At 50.2% G+C, this 17245-nt stretch overlaps 6 protein-coding genes across 6 annotated transcripts; 2 read left to right on the forward strand and 4 right to left on the reverse strand.

The window, feature by feature from the left end:
• Positions 1 to 174: 174 nt before the first annotated feature.
• BDW47DRAFT_117578 (Zn(II)2Cys6 transcription factor) lies at positions 175 to 2972 on the reverse strand (the record flags this gene model as incomplete). The annotated part of the gene is made up of 2 exons (XM_024815098.1): positions 175 to 2006; positions 2936 to 2972. 2 exons carry the CDS (start codon positions 2970 to 2972, stop codon positions 175 to 177), a joined length of 1869 nt encoding a protein of 622 aa, XP_024672083.1.
• Positions 2973 to 6401: 3429 nt separating this feature from the next.
• BDW47DRAFT_117579 (major facilitator superfamily domain-containing protein) lies at positions 6402 to 7998 on the forward strand (the record flags this gene model as incomplete). Its single annotated transcript, XM_024815099.1, has 5 exons — positions 6402 to 6448; positions 6503 to 6719; positions 6797 to 6905; positions 6990 to 7761; positions 7845 to 7998. The coding sequence occupies 5 exons, from the start codon at positions 6402 to 6404 to the stop codon at positions 7996 to 7998; spliced, it is 1299 nt and encodes a 432-aa protein (XP_024672084.1).
• Positions 7999 to 8686: 688 nt separating this feature from the next.
• BDW47DRAFT_117580 (cytochrome P450) lies at positions 8687 to 10222 on the reverse strand (the record flags this gene model as incomplete). The annotated part of the gene is made up of 6 exons (XM_024815100.1): positions 8687 to 9063; positions 9135 to 9366; positions 9443 to 9511; positions 9577 to 9759; positions 9833 to 10109; positions 10197 to 10222. 6 exons carry the CDS (start codon positions 10220 to 10222, stop codon positions 8687 to 8689), a joined length of 1164 nt encoding a protein of 387 aa, XP_024672085.1.
• Positions 10161 to 11004, reverse strand: BDW47DRAFT_31352 (uncharacterized protein). Its single transcript, XM_024818727.1, has 4 exons — positions 10655 to 11004; positions 10509 to 10591; positions 10313 to 10446; positions 10161 to 10242 (listed from the first exon to the last, which is right to left on the reverse strand). The coding sequence occupies exons 1-3, from the start codon at positions 10906 to 10908 to the stop codon at positions 10394 to 10396; spliced, it is 390 nt and encodes a 129-aa protein (XP_024672086.1). The 5' UTR covers positions 10909 to 11004; the 3' UTR covers positions 10161 to 10242; positions 10313 to 10393.
• A 440-nt stretch (positions 11005 to 11444) lies between these two features.
• BDW47DRAFT_117581 (uncharacterized protein) lies at positions 11445 to 13403 on the forward strand (the record flags this gene model as incomplete). Its single annotated transcript, XM_024815101.1, has 3 exons — positions 11445 to 12511; positions 12580 to 12719; positions 12787 to 13403. 3 exons carry the CDS (start codon positions 11445 to 11447, stop codon positions 13401 to 13403), a joined length of 1824 nt encoding a protein of 607 aa, XP_024672087.1.
• On the reverse strand, positions 13358 to 16100 carry BDW47DRAFT_105787 (uncharacterized protein). Its single transcript, XM_024812638.1, has 3 exons — positions 15596 to 16100; positions 14866 to 15524; positions 13358 to 14809 (listed from the first exon to the last, which is right to left on the reverse strand). Exons 1-3 carry the CDS (start codon positions 16016 to 16018, stop codon positions 13717 to 13719), a joined length of 2175 nt encoding a protein of 724 aa, XP_024672088.1. The 5' UTR covers positions 16019 to 16100; the 3' UTR covers positions 13358 to 13716.
• Positions 16101 to 17245: the final 1145 nt, after the last annotated feature.

Genomic DNA, 17245 nt, shown 5'->3' on the forward strand with positions numbered 1-17245 from the left:
ACGGGATGACGACAGATTGCCTGTTTCGGATGGGGGTCTAGCCCTGTTAGGTTTAGGGCCAGTTACACACACGTGGGATCAGGTGATTGTCACATAGTGTACAATTTATATATTTCATAAACATCTCTATAGACCCCTATATAAGAATCCATTATAATCATAAGGGTATAAGGGCTAAATCATCACAAAACTCTCCGTGAACAGTTCCTGCCGCACACATCGCGAATCCGCCCACGTCCGAGACAGATCCTGCCGCCGTGTCATCTCCTCCAGCAGCTGCCGCGCCTTTCCGATATTAGGGTGTCTCTGTCCGGCAGGTAGACCTTCCATGGCCCGCATCGCCGCCACGATCCACCCTCGCTGCGCCGGCGAGCCCTCCAGCCCTGCCACAAACAGTGGCCAGATGAAACTGGCGGGCAGACGACGCGCACCAGTGGCCACCTCCAGCCCCGCCAGTTGGATGATCTGGTCCACGGCGCGGTGCACGCGGTCTGTGCGGGGGTAGATGACGAACGCTACGCGGTGCAGATAGATGAAGATGGCTAGGAAGTTGGCCACGTATTGCCGGAACGTGCGACAAAGTTCGTCTGCAACGTCTGGCTGTAGCGATCCTTCTAGGCGCTCGGGATGGTCGTAGAGGTCGACGACCCGTGGTCGTCGCTGCCACTGCGTCTCTAGATCGGCGCCCACGCGGTGGGCAATTTGTAAGACCTCGAACTCATCGTCGACCGTGCCGCGACTGCGGTGGTGGAGGTCGATGCACACGATGCGCCGGATCACCTGCTGCGTCTGCAGGAAGAAGCGGAAGGCCGGTCCGACAAGCGTCTCGTGGACGAGGTAGCCTGCATCGTGAAGAAAGATGTCATCGCTGTCCATGTCGTCGGGGGGCTGGGCCACCTCCCCGAGCTCTGTGAGCGGGTCGCCGTCGCGGCCTGCCACGAGGGATTTGACGTCCAGCAGGGCCACCCACGAGACGACTAGGTGTCCGAATCCTACCCACGTCCGCGTCCGTTGGTGAAACCGCTGTAGTAGTAGATAGGCCGAGGGAAGGAAGGAAGTGCCGGTGCGCCAGACCTCCGCCGACGAGAGAACCTCGGACAGCATAAGTAGTAGTACAGCCGCAAAGACCCGCTTGAGCAGCGCATCGTCGACCTCTCCCTCCAGACACGACTGTATTTCTGAGCTGGCCTGCTGGTGGTAGAGCGGCTCCCGCTCACCCCGCTGGCCCGCGTTCAGAGACCGCTCGACGACCGCGTAGCAGTACATCGCTTTCTGCAGGGCAGGACAGTCCGGCGACTGCGTGACGACGGCCTCCTTGACAAACTTCCATTCGAGGTCCACGGGCCCGAAAATCGCCGGAGGCGGATCACTTTCTGAAAAGTGGATGAGCAACTGCTGTTCCTCGCCTAAGGTTTGTGTCTTGGGTCCTCCGCTGCCGGTGTCTTCGGTCAGTTCTTCAGCGCTGGCAACTCGGTCATCCCCCAGCCACGGCACGTCCGCATTCCACGCCATCTGCCGCTCAGTATGAAGAGCCCCAGAAATTTCATTCCCCAGAGCCGGTGTCCCAGCACTAGTCAGGTCGAGGTGTTTCTGTTCAATATCCGACGTGATATCTCCAATGAACCCCAGCATATCAAAGGCTGGAAAATCCACGATATCCGTCATATCCTGCGGTCTCGCGCTTGTCTCCGGCGGCAGTGTACTCTCCAGTGTTTTTGGTGACTGCTGCGACGGAGGTTGAGAGGCAGCAGCCACGATCTGTCGCTGTTCGTCCGGCCGCAGCACCGTTTGGAAGAATGTCGTGTCCGGTCGATCGGAGCGCAGGGTAGAGCGGCGGTTGGACCTGCGCGCTATGAGCCCCGGGACAAGGGTCTTGTAGTCACATTGCAGGTTCAGACGAGTACAATTCGCACAGGTGGGCTTGACTTCGTCGCAGCGGACTTTGCGGGCGCGGCAGGTCAAGCAGCCGGTTCGACGGCGGGGACCCGACCGTCCCGTGCCCCGAGCTCGAGGGATCTACCATTTCAGTCACCCATGTTCCCTGTATAGGAATCAGTATGAACCTACCTCCATTGTATGGCGGAAGATTCTGGCATGGCTGCGAGACGTAGTGTGTAGAAAGAAGAAGAAAGTGCGGAGCAGCGAGTGAGCCGGAGCATGATGTTTCTCCCGATCGGGTTTAGTGCCCCGCATTCCAGGCATCAGATTAGATATGATCTGCATCTATACAACTGACAGTTTCTTTCGATTTTATCTATTCTTCGTTCTATCGGGGGTCAAAGGTTTGCTCCGTAGAAACAATTCGCTTTTCTATACACCGCGACATGTGCAGCAAGTGACCCCGCTCCTTGCGCACATACGCCGCAAAGCACACAGCGGCCATGGTGATGGCCCCGAAGCTGATGAACACCGGATACCGAAAGTCCTCAGGACGGGGGTAAGCAATGGTCGTTGCGAATGAGAGCAGTTCTTGTTTGTGTTGTAAAACACTATTAATAGTATCTATCAGTCACAGATATAGATAAATAATAAGAATAAGAATCAGAAGACCAAGAGTGAGATAAACAAGATTCAGAAGTTAGGATGGTTTGAGATATTAGATAAGATAAAGAAGAGATTCCACGGTGTAGCTGATACTAAGATATTTTCCTATTTCTTTTCTTTACTTACTCTTTTTACTTCTTCTACTCTACTATTATCTTTTTACAAAACTATACTAATAAAAACAGACTTGCGAGAGCCTTGTGTAATTCAAAATGGACACAGCTGACTCATTCAGTATTAATAGCATGATTGCGGATGTCACGAAGAAGGAATCTGGATCAGGAGCTGGATAGAAGTGCTATAGGATTCAGGAGGCCGAAGGTCATGGATTTAAGTGCGCTCGAGTAGACAAGGAATAAGCTTTATTCTTCAGTTGCTGCTTGTATATTACTTTGCTTTTTATTCTTTCTCTGTGTCAGAGTATACATTGCGGGCGTTGATTTGGACAGATATAGTTTTTTTCTGATTCAAAGGAAATATCATGCACTGTCTTTTTTCTCTGCTATGGATGGAATGGATTTAACAAGGTGTATCATTGTTGGCCATTGATCTCCCTGGAGGGTCGTGCGAATTACCCCGTATCTATCTAGTACATACTTCTGTGGGTCGATGTTAATTAGTACCTACCTACTGTACCTACCCATGCTCGGTGATATACCAGGTACCTAGGTACCTGACACACCTGGTCGACCACAACCCACTATCTGTCAGTAATATCTAAGTACCTGGGTAGGTTAGTACACGCCATGTCAGATTCCCAGGATGTACTAAATAGAAGTTACGTGAGTAACGATAGTACCAAGTACGGTGGCGGCAGACTCGACTAGACGGCGAAGATAAAGCGTGTAGAACTCTCATTCAGTCAGCAGTAAACCATCTCTTCTTCTTGGAATTCTCGTATAGAATGCTGTTTCATTGGATTATTATTCGCAAGACAATAGCTTCCTCACTAGTTGGCCTGATATCCATCCGTATGCATGATAGTGCTCCCAGGAAGGAGCTTTAGGACTAGATATCATGAAAATTCATCTACTACGGCGGGCGTCTTCTCTTCCTTGGCCTTTCGGGTTTCTGGTGAATTTAATTTGGACGAGTCAGTGAATGATCTCCAGGCACGAACCTAGCATGTCAGCGGCAAGGTGCCAGTGATGATTCATTCATTGGGGCTATGGCTACAAAGAAAGCAGCACGTTTAGTGCTGGTTAGAAGCAGCTCGTATTAAACTACTAGTCCTGTCTTGTAAATAATGGTAGCTTTGATTCACTAGTAAATACCTGCCGTTTCTCTGGTAGGATGTCTCTTCTATAAACCCATCCGTTCACGAAGTAATATCTTGAGATAATGTCCATACTGTAGTACGCTGCTCAACTCTCCTTGACTGCCAATTCTCAAGGTGCGAACCATGTCTTCCTTTAAACCTGCCCTGACCATTTCTATTTGTCGAGTCAGCCAGCCTGGCTGGGATTCGACATCCACCCCGAGCTGCTGCTGCTGCTGCTGCTGCTGTGCGTCTTCTAATGTATTGTTTTCTTTCTCGAAAAAAGGGGTCTCAGGGTCATGCAGATTAGCGAATGAAACGATATCCTCCACAGCCTGAAACTCGTCAAGAAGCATTTGCACGGTTATATAGACTCCACTGCAATCGAAAGGACTAGGAGGTGCTAGGAGCTCTCCTGGCTGGAGTGGCTCTGCCTTCCCCAGGTTGTGAGATGGTATTGGTGCGTTGCGCGAGGAGGATACAGATTCCGGCAACTGTTTGAGGATATTGTGAATCTGGCTGAAAGCGATCGTGTAGAGTTTCGTGAGAGACGCGTAACCGGTCAGCATTAGTAGATTGGTTGCAAAGTCCGGCACCTCTGGGGACATCGACTGGGGATCGAGAACCTCTGACGGTGTTTGTTGACTTGGAGGTATGCTGAAGAAGTCCATGCCTTCCGGACACACGGGGTATGCCGAAGTCGAGAAAGAAGAGGCGGGCCGGAGCTGTTGTTGTATGTCTTGGACTGACAATTCTGGCCGCCATGAGTTTCGTAGTTCGGCTGCAAGTCTTCGCGTCAACCCCAAGATGGGGCCGACGTGGTACTTGTCGGAGTTTTCTTCGGAACCACTGAGGCTTGGAACACGCGAGTCGCCTTTGACAAGAACGATTTGCTCGTTGATCTCGGTCACGAGCATAGAGGCGTTCAGGAATTGAGGAGAGTTGTTCTGTTCATCGATGGGGGAGTCTTGAGGCTCGGAGGACCCTTGCACCCAAAGTGGTGGGGACTCGTGGGTACTTTCGGCTGTTAAGGGCAAGGAGGACATGCCAAAGTGATTCGCGAAAGGATGCAGCTGCAGCAAAATTTCCTCGTCTTTGAGGAAAGAATCGAGATGAGTATGGAGAATATGGTCGTCCACACTCGGTAACTCCATCCCGTATATGTGTTCTCCAAAGGGGCCCAGAGTTGTGAGATCCATGGAGGATCCGGGGTGCAGTTCGGAGGGTATCGAAGCATGCCCAGTCCCTGCTGGCTGCTGCGGATCCCCTGAGATTTGGGATCTCTGCGTTGGTGTGTTGTTGCTGGTATATTTGTTGTTTGATCGCTGGGTGCTTCTATTCCCCCTGCGTGTGTGCGCGCGGCGACTAAAGACGCATTGTACTCTCGCCCGAATGCATCGCTCACATTGCTGGCCCGGAATCCGGGATTGGTTTGATGTGGAGACGACGCAGGCTAGTTTTTTTGCCCGACAACGATCGCAAGAGGCTCTGATAGAATCTTGTACTGGAGGGAGTTGGGATGTCATGATTATGATCAGGATCTTCTAATCTCTGGGCAGACTTGCACTACTAGCTAGGCGAGGTGGGCTTATATATCGAGACTTGTCCGAGTAGGAATATCCTATAGCAGGATAGTAGGAAAGAGAATTGTCTCTAACGACCAGGGGGGGAGAAACTAGGCCTCCCACGACATGGGGAGATTGAGACTACAATATCCAACAATGGATGCACAGTCACGACAAAGCCTGGCTATAACTAGCATGAAGTCCAGCCTCACCTATATACAGCAATTTGTAACATAATCTGGAGTCAACTCTTCTTCAAAAGAATGAACGACTCCTCCGGATGATCCAGACGTAAACTCTGGGGGGTGGTTTGGAGTGGGTGAGGCAACATGGCGGGACCACGATACCCACAAAACAGGGATTAACAGGAACACGGACAACTTTGATAGGTCTGAAACAGGCAAACGTTTGGCAGGCCGATATTGGGTGATGTTCTGTAGGCGACTTGGCTAACGCTAACAAGATCCGATCAAGTAGGTTGTCCGGAGATCAAGATTTAGAAATACGGCGTAGGACTCAGCCCCAAGGATGGCGTGGCGATACATGGTTATATCACAATCCTCGAGATCGTAATCGGGGTGATAAGTGAGCACCTGCATGATTCCATGTCAGCATTTCCGTGTGCTTAGTTCATAGTATATACCCCAAGTCAACTGTCTCATTGGTGTTGCGGCCAGCAAAGACCCTGGATATTTACCTCGAGATCTGGAGTGTTGATCTTGGAGTACTATTTTCGCGGGAAGAAAAATCAAGAACGAAACTGACCAAGGATTTTGCTGCGTTGGATTTGAGGTTCATAATATGCACGTATGGAGACTTGATGACCGGATTCGAAGCTCCATGGATGCTCCGAGCATACGTACTATGTTCCGCGGAAGGTCCATGATATCTCCGAGACCTCCATGGACCCTATTGATACCACACGATGTTTTCATATACAGTGAGAGAGTCATTGATTAGTTACTTACTATAAAGGTCTACCTTTTCATGCTTTCTGATCATTGCCATCCAGAGTGGAAAGTCATCAACCGAATATGAGCCAAATTCATTCTTCTACCACTTCCAGTGGCTCTGAACACACGTCAGTCAGATACTATTTTCGTGGGATTAGATATCCGTACTGACAAAGTGATAGATTCCGAGCATGGCTGACGGTAGTAGGAGCCTTCTTCACTTTCTTTTGCAGTGTTGGGTTTCTCAATGCCTTTGGTGTTTTCCAGGAATACTATGAATCGCATCAACTAAGTGACCTCTCTAGCTTCGACATCTCGTGGATCGGCTCCTTCTCTACCTTTGCGCTCTTTTCTGGTGCTCCGATTGCTGGGGTTTTGGTCGATCGTGTTGGACCTACAGTATGCAAAAAAAAACCCCCTATGCCTTGATCCCCCGGAAATTGGTAAATCAGACGGCTAACGGAGACGCACGCTAGATACTTCTCATCTTCGGTGGCCTGGCCATGCTTGTAGCCATCTTCATGACTTCACTTTGCCAGCAGTATTATCAATTCTTTCTGGCGCAAGCCGTGCTTATGGGCGCCAGTATGTCTTGTCTTTTCTGTCCAGCGATCGCGACCGTCTCTCGGTATTTTCACAGAAACAAAGGCCTAGCCATGGGGGTGACAGTGGGAGGATCGTCCGCCGGGGGGGTGATCTGGCCGATTGTGCTGAATGAGCTCCTCAACAAGAATGGCATGTCCTTTGGCTGGACGATTCGCATCATCGGGTTTATCATGCTCCCACTCCTCGTCCTCGCGGTCTTGACCGTCACCCCGCCAGCGAAGAGAGCCGATGATGATCACCATCGTCGTATACTGTCAGATGAAGAAGAGAGGAACAAGAGACATGAGGGAGATGGAACCCACGCGATTCCACAAGAGGAAGCCAATACACACAGGCAGGGTCTCGTCTCGCTTCTCAAAGACACCACCTTCATGGTGCTCTGCTTGGGTCTATCCATTTCCTATCTGGGCATGTTCAGCCCGTTCTTCTATGCGACCTCCTACGCGCAGAGCCTGGGCTATTCCACCAGTTTTGCGTTTTACTTGGTTTCGATCATCAATGCCGCATCCCTCTTTGGCAGAATCCTGCCGGGGATTCTCGCAGATCGCTATGGGCATTTCAATCTCTGTGGTACAGCGGCTCTGCTATCTGGAGCCACTGCGCTTTGCTGGACCGCAGCAACGAGCTCCGGAGGGCTTGTTGTTTGGTGTCTAGCATATGGACTCACGTCCGGTGTATGCACCCCTCCAAAACGTAAAAACAACAGAGCTTCGAGTTTTGCTAATTCTCACTCCCAGGCTATTATGAGTCTGCAATCCGCTTGTGCAGCTCACCTGGCACCACACGAGCTCCATGGTACAGCAGTAGGCTTCCTCATGGGATCACTTGCTTTGACGTGAGATTTGCTGCTTCCCCTTTCTTAGCTGTGCTTCCTTCAACAGATCTATTGCTAAATCACATCCATTTTGAAAACCACAGAGCTTTGTTCGGTACCCCCATTAGTGGCCAGCTGGTCGGATCTTACGGATATCTTGCCTTGTCAATGTATGCTGGGGCATCCCTGGTTATGGGCGGCCTTCTCATCTTTGCGGCGCGGTTCAAGTTGGAGAAGAGAGTATTTGCACGGCAGTGATTTACTTTGCTTTCCTCACACGGGTTAAGCTCGGAACATAAATGATTCCACACCGTTGTTGTTGTTGTCTTTCTTCTGGATTTTCTCTTGGGGTCAAAAAGTCTAACGCCGTAGGGAGAGGTTGTTCAGCCGGGTCTATCTCTTTCTGTCTTATCTTGTTTCCTTTCTGCTCAAGGTATAAAATGTTTAATAGATAGTAACAACCAGATCTGAAATATTCATAACCCTTATTTTCCACGATTCCGTTAGAATAATGACCACTGCTATGCCACCTTGAATTGCTATACCAAGCAGTATTGATATCGGAACGTCTGTCTGAAGCGGAGAGTCAATTATGCCACGTAGGCTCGTCCTTCCGTTTTCATCTGTATTCGCCTGCATCTAATCATAGACTATGCTTTGATCTTTCGAGTCAAATGATTCGGCGGGCAGCAAGGCTGTAATAGTATTATCGCGGAGTTATATGGAGCTAGATATCAGGATAGGCTTTCAAATACCGGCATAGAAAACTGTTAGAGCACGTGGCTACTCCTAGTAGCCACACTTACGGGACCCGGTCAATCTACTTAGTTACTAACCAGATAACTCGAGCAATACTTTGAATTTATACTTTATCTGATGGCTAGTAACTCTTTTGTGTCAACGAAAATTACGTGGTTGAAGAACCCAACGCAAATTTTGAGTCCATTTAGGTAGGTATCGGCGTAAACTCAATCTCCTCCTCCGATGTCACCGTGAACCGGTCCTGTCTGGTGCTCTTCTCTTTACCAGCAGGATTCATGAGATACCGCTGCACGATGGCTACGGTCACCATCTTGAGCATCATGTCAGCAATGTTCTTCCCGAGACAACGCCCGCGGCCGATCCCGAAGCGCAACAGGCCGTATCGGTATGCCATGGGCGAGATGTCTGCAAACCGCTCGGGCCGAAAGCATTCCCCGTCGGAGCCCCAGATGGCCGGGGTGGTGTTGAGGCGTTTCCAGTCGATAACCGCGGGCGTCTGGGCGGGGATTCGATAGCCTCCAATGATCTTTTCGGCTGCTGTCTTTTCGGGCAGGGAAAACCCTTATGCCCCCGAGGTTGGTTTGTTAGTGGAAGATAAGATAACTTGCAACATTTGGGGGGTTTGGACTTACATAGAGCTGGACTCATACGAACAGATTCCATTGCGGCATAATGAAGAAGGGTGTCCTTCTCCAACACGTAATCGCTCAGATTATAGGACGGTTGGCTTTGCTTTGCGGCAATCTCCTCCCTCAGGGATGACTGGAAGGATTGATTGGCTGCGATGTTGATGAGGAGAAATGCAATGACTGTCGAGGTCACATCGATGTTTGTGAACAACAGCTCGTCCATTGTTTCTAGAAACTGCGGTGTATTCATGTCCAGCTTAGCCACATATGTCCGAAAGGAAAGGTGGGTGTGTTTGCTGGTAAAAACGGACCTCAACATTTGACATCTTTCCAGATTCAACACCTCTGTAAATGCGCTCGGCCGGGCAGTGAAGCTTCTTCTATATCTTCGATGTGAGCTACCGTCTTCATGACAACGGCTGCCGGAGCTCCGTCTCCCCCATACCGTTCTTGCTTTCGCAACTATGTCGAGGTTCAGCTTTCTCCATTTTGCTTTGAATGTGTCCAGACGACGTCTTGACGGTGTGGGAAGCATATTGAAGGTTTTCGAGATGGTGAATCTGCCGAAGAAAGCGTCAAGCATCACCTGTTCATGGAGATCATTCAAATGCACAAGATCTTGGTACGTCTAGTGGTGTGAGTCAGTCAACTGCAACAATTTCCATCATTCTGATTGCATCCTAGGTAGAGGATACACCCACCTCCGTGTCGAGCGCGTCTCCATAGACTGTCAACCCCGTCAAGCGGAAAGGCAGATACCGGCAAGCTTCAGTGGGGTTCCGACGAAATGACTCCAGAGTGGCCTCTTGTTGATGGATGCCACGGTTCCTTGACAGCTCAAGGGCCCACCTCTCGATCTCCATCGCAAATTTATCTGCCATGTTCACGCTTGCCAGATGGGAGAATTCGGGCTCGAAGTGGGCGCGCATCACGGCCCATTTCTGCCCTCCCTGAAGGCCCAGGCATTGACCAAGAAGACTTGTGAGAACGAATAGTTGTCAGCTGCTACTGCCCACAACTCAAGAGGTTCTTTCAAGACAGAAGTCCTCAAACTGATATACTCACCGCCCAAAATAGTCGCCCAGATTCATGTTGATTGGCTTCTTGTGATCTGGGAACATCGCAGGTTAGGATGAATGTCTACATACCAGAAGAAAGTTCGAGTAGGAAACAAGGGATACCTTTTGCATCCTTTCGATAGAATTCCTGCAAGTGATCCGGGTTTGTGATCACCAGCTCGCGAGTCCACCATCCATTCTGGATCAAGTATGGTTCGTCGCCGGCGAGTTCCCGGCCTTCCTGGGACAGTTCACGACTGTGCGAGACTCTCCCTTAGCATCGAATCCCGAATCGTATTGTTTGTTTTTGATTGCCTACCCATGCGAGAACCTTCGATACCGGGTATCCTTTCTGAGTAGCTTGATTTTGAGACCTTGACTGTCTTTGAAGTCATTGCTGATCTGTAATGGCGCGAGTCAGTGTCCGATTTCTCAAGGAGCAGTTAGACACAGTCAAACACTTACATGTCTACAATACCGCGTGTAAATCGCGAGCAATAAAACAAGGACCGTCGTGCTGAGCATAGAAACCATTCTCTGAAGCTGACAAAGAGAACCCCTGCAAAGAAAGTTTTTCTCAGGAAGGCGCTGAAAGCGTGTATAGCGCAAGGGAATTTGAAACCCCCATTTATAGCGCAGAGAGAGATTATCTCAAAGAATATTGTCATACTCCGCGTCGGAGCATGCTCACGCTGCCCTAATCTCCGAGCTTCCCGCATATAAAGGAGTAACAACGGGCATTCGCCATCAAGACGACGCGCGTTAAGGCATTAGAGCTGAGTACACCTCTGTACATGACTCCATTCGAGGACAACATTTTCCGAGTTCCATATGGAGTTCTAGACATCGGGGTAGGCTGTGATTCGGAGTGTGCACACACCACCGAAAAATCCCGAAAAGTTCCGCGCGCACTAGTTATCCACTAAACTGGTGTACTCGGTGATCTTGTTAGTCTTGTTGAGCAGGGATCAATTAGTGGCAATGACGATGATGATGGGTCGGTCCGTCCCTGACCCAATACAGCGGCGTTTCTCTCCAGTCCAATGGATTTCGTGAAAGGGGAATAGAATGAAGGGAATCCCGGTTGAGGCTTCTGTCTATATATCAAGACGGGAGATCCAGCGATTAGTTTTACATAGATCCAGTTAAAGCAACAACTCCTCTGAAGCAATCGGCTCAAAGCAATTTGATGACGAGAATTATTCGAAGCGAAACTTCTCTCTTCAATTGAAAGAGAAAAAAGAAAAAAAAAAAAATGGCATATTTTCTCTTTCCTGCAACAGCGGCACCCAAAAGCCTTCGCCCGCGAAATTGTTATGGAACAATTTACACGGACATAGTTCGCGCATCCTCCGATGCCATCGACGCCTTGACGATTTATCGCCGTCTCATATTTTCCAAGGATGCACGTGTCGATAATGCTGGGTTCACCGCGTTTGACGCACATGTCGGTGACACCTCCTGCCAGCTGCGAGCCGGAATGCTCCTCGACATGACCAAGAAGCATAGGCACTGGGCCTCAAGCAGCAGTGACAAAGAAGCGTCCTGGCTCGACAAATACATCGAACGACTCACCAGCGTGCGTGACGGCGCACGGAAGATGCTGGCCAAGCTCACAATTGAGCGCGTTCACCCCGAGAAACTGAGGATTGGTGCGAAGAAAGATAGTCCGGACGGGTTACTCCGCCACTTGGGATGGGATGAACAGGAAATATTGAGTTCCATTAGGGCTATCTATCCCAAATCCCAGGTGAAAAAACCACGGGTTCACGACGGCTGTCTAAACGGCTGGGATTTGATCAAGTGGCACCAGGAGCAGCTGGTCGCTATCTGCCAGGAGAATGGCTTGTGGCAGATTTTCGACGATCTAGCAGTACTGCACAGCTCTATTGCTCGCCAAGAAAACAAGAACGCGGTGTTTGTGGATGATTACGACGTCAGGCCGACAGCGGAGAGTGTCCCACCGTCAGGTGCATCCATAGCATCGTCCAACGAAGGAGTGGATGGGATTGAGTGGAATCCGCTAGACGCATGGACGATGGTTCGATTCCTCACCTACTGTTTTGTTCTTTCCAAGTACAAGAGCTTCCGTCGGTTCCAGCACGTCGTGGGGGCGCGCATCGACCCTGAAGCAGCGATCAAGGCAGGTGACGAAATGGTGCGCGATGTGTGGGACTATAATCTCCACGACTACAAGTACTCCCGAGCCACTCGCCGAATCGAGCTGGAGTTTGGAATCTTGCAGAGCTGGGTATCGAAATTGAGTTCTGCATGGTTGTATGATATTGCAAAGACATCGGCAGCCTCTCCTAGAATTGATAGGTAAGCCACCTGGTACAAAGCCCCCATTTCATGGCAGGAAAAGCTAATGAAAACCTTCACCGTTATAGTTTGATGATGCGTACCATCCGGACCTCTTCAATCAACCTAACATGCATCCCGACATATGTCGGCTATTTGGCCATGAGAGAACTATGGGGGCGAGACGGCGACCCTTTAATTCTGGTCGACCGGCATTTCTGTGACAGCGGTATATAGTCCCAGAAAATGTTGATCCATGAATCGAGAAATAGAGAAGAAAACTGATTGTCTTCCAGGTTACCACTCCAACTTTTTCCTCGCCACGCTCGGGCTCGAAGACACGAATGTGACGGACCAAGATGGATTTCCACCACAGCGTCTACCCCTCAAGCACAAAGTGACATGGAAAATTGAGAGAATCAGCAAGGACTGGCTCCAACACCATGAAGACCAACACCTTCCGCACGTCATCATCATGGGAAACAGCATAGAGGGCTCCTATGACGATTACATGGTGGCGTCAAGCACTCGCCAGCGACACGAGAAGGACGACTGCGACGACAACGAAGCACACATAGCCAAATTCTTGGATCACGATCATGATAGACTAACACTAGCCTTTTTTGCGAGACATAGGCATTATACGTTTGATCTGTACAGTTCGAAAACTGGTACCAACGTCGCTGATGAGCGGGAAGAGGTCGCAGAGCAGATGGAACGGGTCTTCCCTGGGTTAGCAGAGCAGTGGAGTATTTCTGATCAAGAAGCAGACGCGATGGGTACTGCAGGCGAGTCATTGCACATGTTTGCTTGGCAGCATGCGTTCACGGAGACCAAGGGCCGGATTGCAGAATTGGTTTCTACGGCGAAGGACACGCTGCCGATTTCGCCTCCGTTGGGAAAGATTCACTGATATATGGTCCCAGAAGCAGGAACCATTGATGTGTTAAGAGCCACATAGAGATCACGTTTGTGCTATTATCTGAAGCCATATTTTTATCTGAGTTGGAAGATTCTCATTTATGTAGAACCTTATGCCCCCTTTATGATCTGGAGATTCCAAACTAAGAAAGCAAAGGATATTGTCGGTCGATCTACAAAGATAGAGTGAGTGCACTCAAACCCAGTTCTTACTAGTGTGCCACCGAACTTGAACCATGATGACTACAAGCCATTTACTGGGGTTTTCCCCAGCCCTCTCCCCGTGCAAACAAGAGCTTTCCCAATCAACCATAAAAGACAGCGCCCCCGGCATCCGTCATATGGTGAGAGTTCAGGTCATCAAAAAGAGAATCCCAAGAAGGCCCATCGATGTTTTGGCCCAAATCGATGTATTGCTGCATCATGACATCGAATTCCCAGTCCTCGACATATGGCTGTTGTTGTTGTTGTTCGTGTTCCGACTGGATTGCTGGCTGCTGGCCACCACCGCTGGCGGTCGTTACTGATGTATATTGGCCGATAGTGGTGGGCAAAGAGCTATGGAAATCGCTTGACGGATTCCGGGATACTTGACTGATTCTGTGCGCATCAGGCGGCCCTACCATCGTGAGAGGCACAGTCGACGGCTGGCTTTGCTGGAGTCTTTCTTTGTGTTTCTGCAGGATTTCTATGAGAGGTTGGGCCAGTTTCGCGGCCATGGCGGAGTCCTGTTTCAAGCTGTCAAGCATCCGGCACGCTCGGGTGACTTCGGCTTGCCGCTGTTCCTCGAAACCTTCTACTTTGTTGGAGCAGAGGTCCATCACCAGCACAACAGTGGCCATGAAGACGTGGTGTACCACGGTTGCGAGCCTGGCGGGGATCAACTCTAGGTCGTCCTTCTTTTCCTCCAACTGGTAGCAGATCTGCAGAGCCGCGCGGGAGGAATTGAGGCAAGCATTTCTGGAAAACGTGTATTTGGGATCGGTGAGCCCCGCTACCACGAAAGGCTGGTGAAGTCTGCTGCGTCTGGTATAGATCCCGAGGTGGATCAGATAGCGCTGGAGGGTAAGCTGGGGCGCGGTATAAGAGAATTCGCTCCCCTGGTCTAGCCGAAAGAAGGCCGGGAGACTTCTGATCAAGTCCTCGAATTTGCCGTCCAAGAGGATAATGCGCTCATAGCTCGCATTCTCAATAATTTTAGAGAGGGGCAGGGAGTCAATCACCGCGCGACAGGTCTCTGCTATCCGAACGCGTTGAAGGAAGTAGGAGGTAGATAGCAGTGAAGCATCCCCCGCGACATTCTCGCAGCTCTCAGGATAATGCGGCTGATTTACATGCATCTGCGATAGCTGAATAGAATAAGTGCCCTCCTGCGGGCCGGGGGTGAACGCCAGTAGCCTTTTACGCGCTTTAGTGTTAGCTGAAGAGTGGACCAGTAAACGACCGCACCTTACCAGTCTGTGGCAGCAATGTGCCACCATAGCCTTCTCTTTACGTCGGCGTCAATCTGACATGGCGGTGGATCTGTCTCTCCTTTTCTTCGGGGACTATCAGTCTTGTGTAAAGAAAGATCCCGGGCCATCATGATCATGTTGCTATGAAGCGAACGGAACATGGGAGAAAACCCTTGAGAATTGTAGATAACGTAGGAGATCACGATCGTGGCCTGGAGATCTTCAATCGAGGCACTAGTAGTTCGCTTCGAGTACTCCAGAATATCCAGCGCTGCATTGGTCCAGAACAAGGACATGGAAGCAGCTTCTTTTGCAGATAAGAAGATCAGACATTTGCTTCTCTGTGGTCTCCACAAATGGCTGGCACTAGCAAGCATGCTCAGCAGCAGCGCGATATTTGCCACTTTGCTTTGAGTCGGTGTACTCGGGTGCACATACACTGCGTCTATCACATGCTGTAGGGAATGAGGCTGGAAGACGGGATGAAGGTACTGGACATTGTCCAGAAAGTATTGGGACAGACTCATGGCCTCATCTTTAGTAGGCAGCTGAACACTGGGTGTCCGAGGTTCTGCCTCATTCCGCGCCGCTGGCACAATCTTGTGCAACTGGTGAATAGGGCCAACTTTGAATGGTATGTTGACTGCATGCGCTCTGAACTAGCGGCCAGATTCGGTGCAGGGTCAGCGCAGTAGGCATTGACTGTCTTGACAGTTGTAGATAGCCTTACAATCAGGTTCTCAAGCGTCCCAATGCCTTCAAGCCATCTAGATGTCACCTCATGCTCCTCGCTGGAATCGAAACCTTGTCTAACCGTCGTAGTCAATGCCTCACCAGTTGATGGTGCCATTGCAGTAGGAACAGAGGGTCTGTCATCCTGCTTGCCAAACACCGCCTCCTCAAGTCTTGTCAGGCGAGCTTGGAGCTCCGTACTTTCAGCTGCTGCAGATAACGCTTGTCTGGAGTTCGTGTAGTCTGTGGATGTGGAACCAGGGTTTCGCCCAAAATATTCACACCCGACGCCACGGGCGGAGCAGTTGGAACAAGGTTGTTGGCGGTTACACTTGAGCTTCTTCAGCCGGCACAAACGACACGATACCGGGTTCTGGCGTGTGTGGCGAGCTTGATGACCATCAGGATGGATTGGATCCATCAGGGGCAGTTCTGTGGATGAAATACCTATTTGGCACAGCAACGAGATTGGCGGGAGTAGGCCCTATTCCCTGGAAGATGCGATTTCTGAGTCTGACTGCTGTCACTAGTCACTAACCCAATCAGGGAGGCGGAACAAAAGTACTCACAGTACTAAAATCATTGTCAAAAACTATATAGAGTTAGATCAGAATCTCTGATAATACAATCAGGAGGATAGTAAGGACTAGTGTTGGACTGGATCGGTTTATTGGATCGGTTTCCCTTAGAATTTCAGTCGGATCGGTTTGAAAATATAGAAACCGATCCACCCTCATCTAATACTAGGAATATTATAAGAATAAGATCTCAGGAAAACACTTAGTTAAGATACTAGTCTAGAAAGAGATATTAACATCTTCCTAATTAGACCTTGCTTACCAGAGCCTTTCCTCGCTTCCCATCTAGATAGCTTCCATAGTCCTCCATAGCTCTACATAGCTCTAATACGAGTTTATCACCCCCTTCTCATCCTTTCAGAGCGATTCCATTGGAGTCTCAACATAATATACATACACTACAACCTCCCCACCCTCTTACTCCTCCCCTCCGTAAAAGCCACATGCCCATACTCCCTCCACCCCAAATTATGCAACCCCAGAATAACCCTCTTCTTCCAAAAGTCCTTCGTATAATGATAAGCATCATGAACCTCCACACTCTCCCAGCCCACCCAAACCGTATAACACTTCGGATGCCCATCAACCGGCTCAACGACCCAACCCCCAGAGCAACCCAGGCAGCCGCGCACGCGCGAGATGAGCGTCGTCCACAGCGCCCAGACGCGCTCCCACCCGTCCTCCGGGTCCTCGACGGCGAGGTAGATGGCTGTTCCGGTGACGGGGGCGCCCTTGCCGAGGCCTTGCGGGTAGGGCGTGAAGTCTGACATTTGGGCGTGGCGGACTGTGATGGCGGCGGGGGATGTTGATTCGGGGGTGAAAAGTTTGGTCAATTGCTGGGTGAGGTGTGTCCATTCGGGAGACGAGAGGAGGCTGTAGTGTTGCTGGAGGGTGTCTCTTACTGTTTTCTTTCTATCAGTATATCCTGTTTTTGGGTTGTATCTACCTCCGGGGCGGGGTGGGAAGGGGGAGAACATACCAACATGCAACTCCGCCACGTCGGCCTCTTCAACGTGTCGTCCCCAATACAGTCGCTGAAAGCCCGGCCATACTTCGAGTGCATCGAGGAC

This window comes from Aspergillus candidus, assembly GCF_002847045.1.
Source record: "Aspergillus candidus strain CBS 102.13 unplaced genomic scaffold BDW47scaffold_22, whole genome shotgun sequence".
Lineage (NCBI taxonomy): Eukaryota > Fungi > Ascomycota > Eurotiomycetes > Eurotiales > Aspergillaceae > Aspergillus > Aspergillus candidus.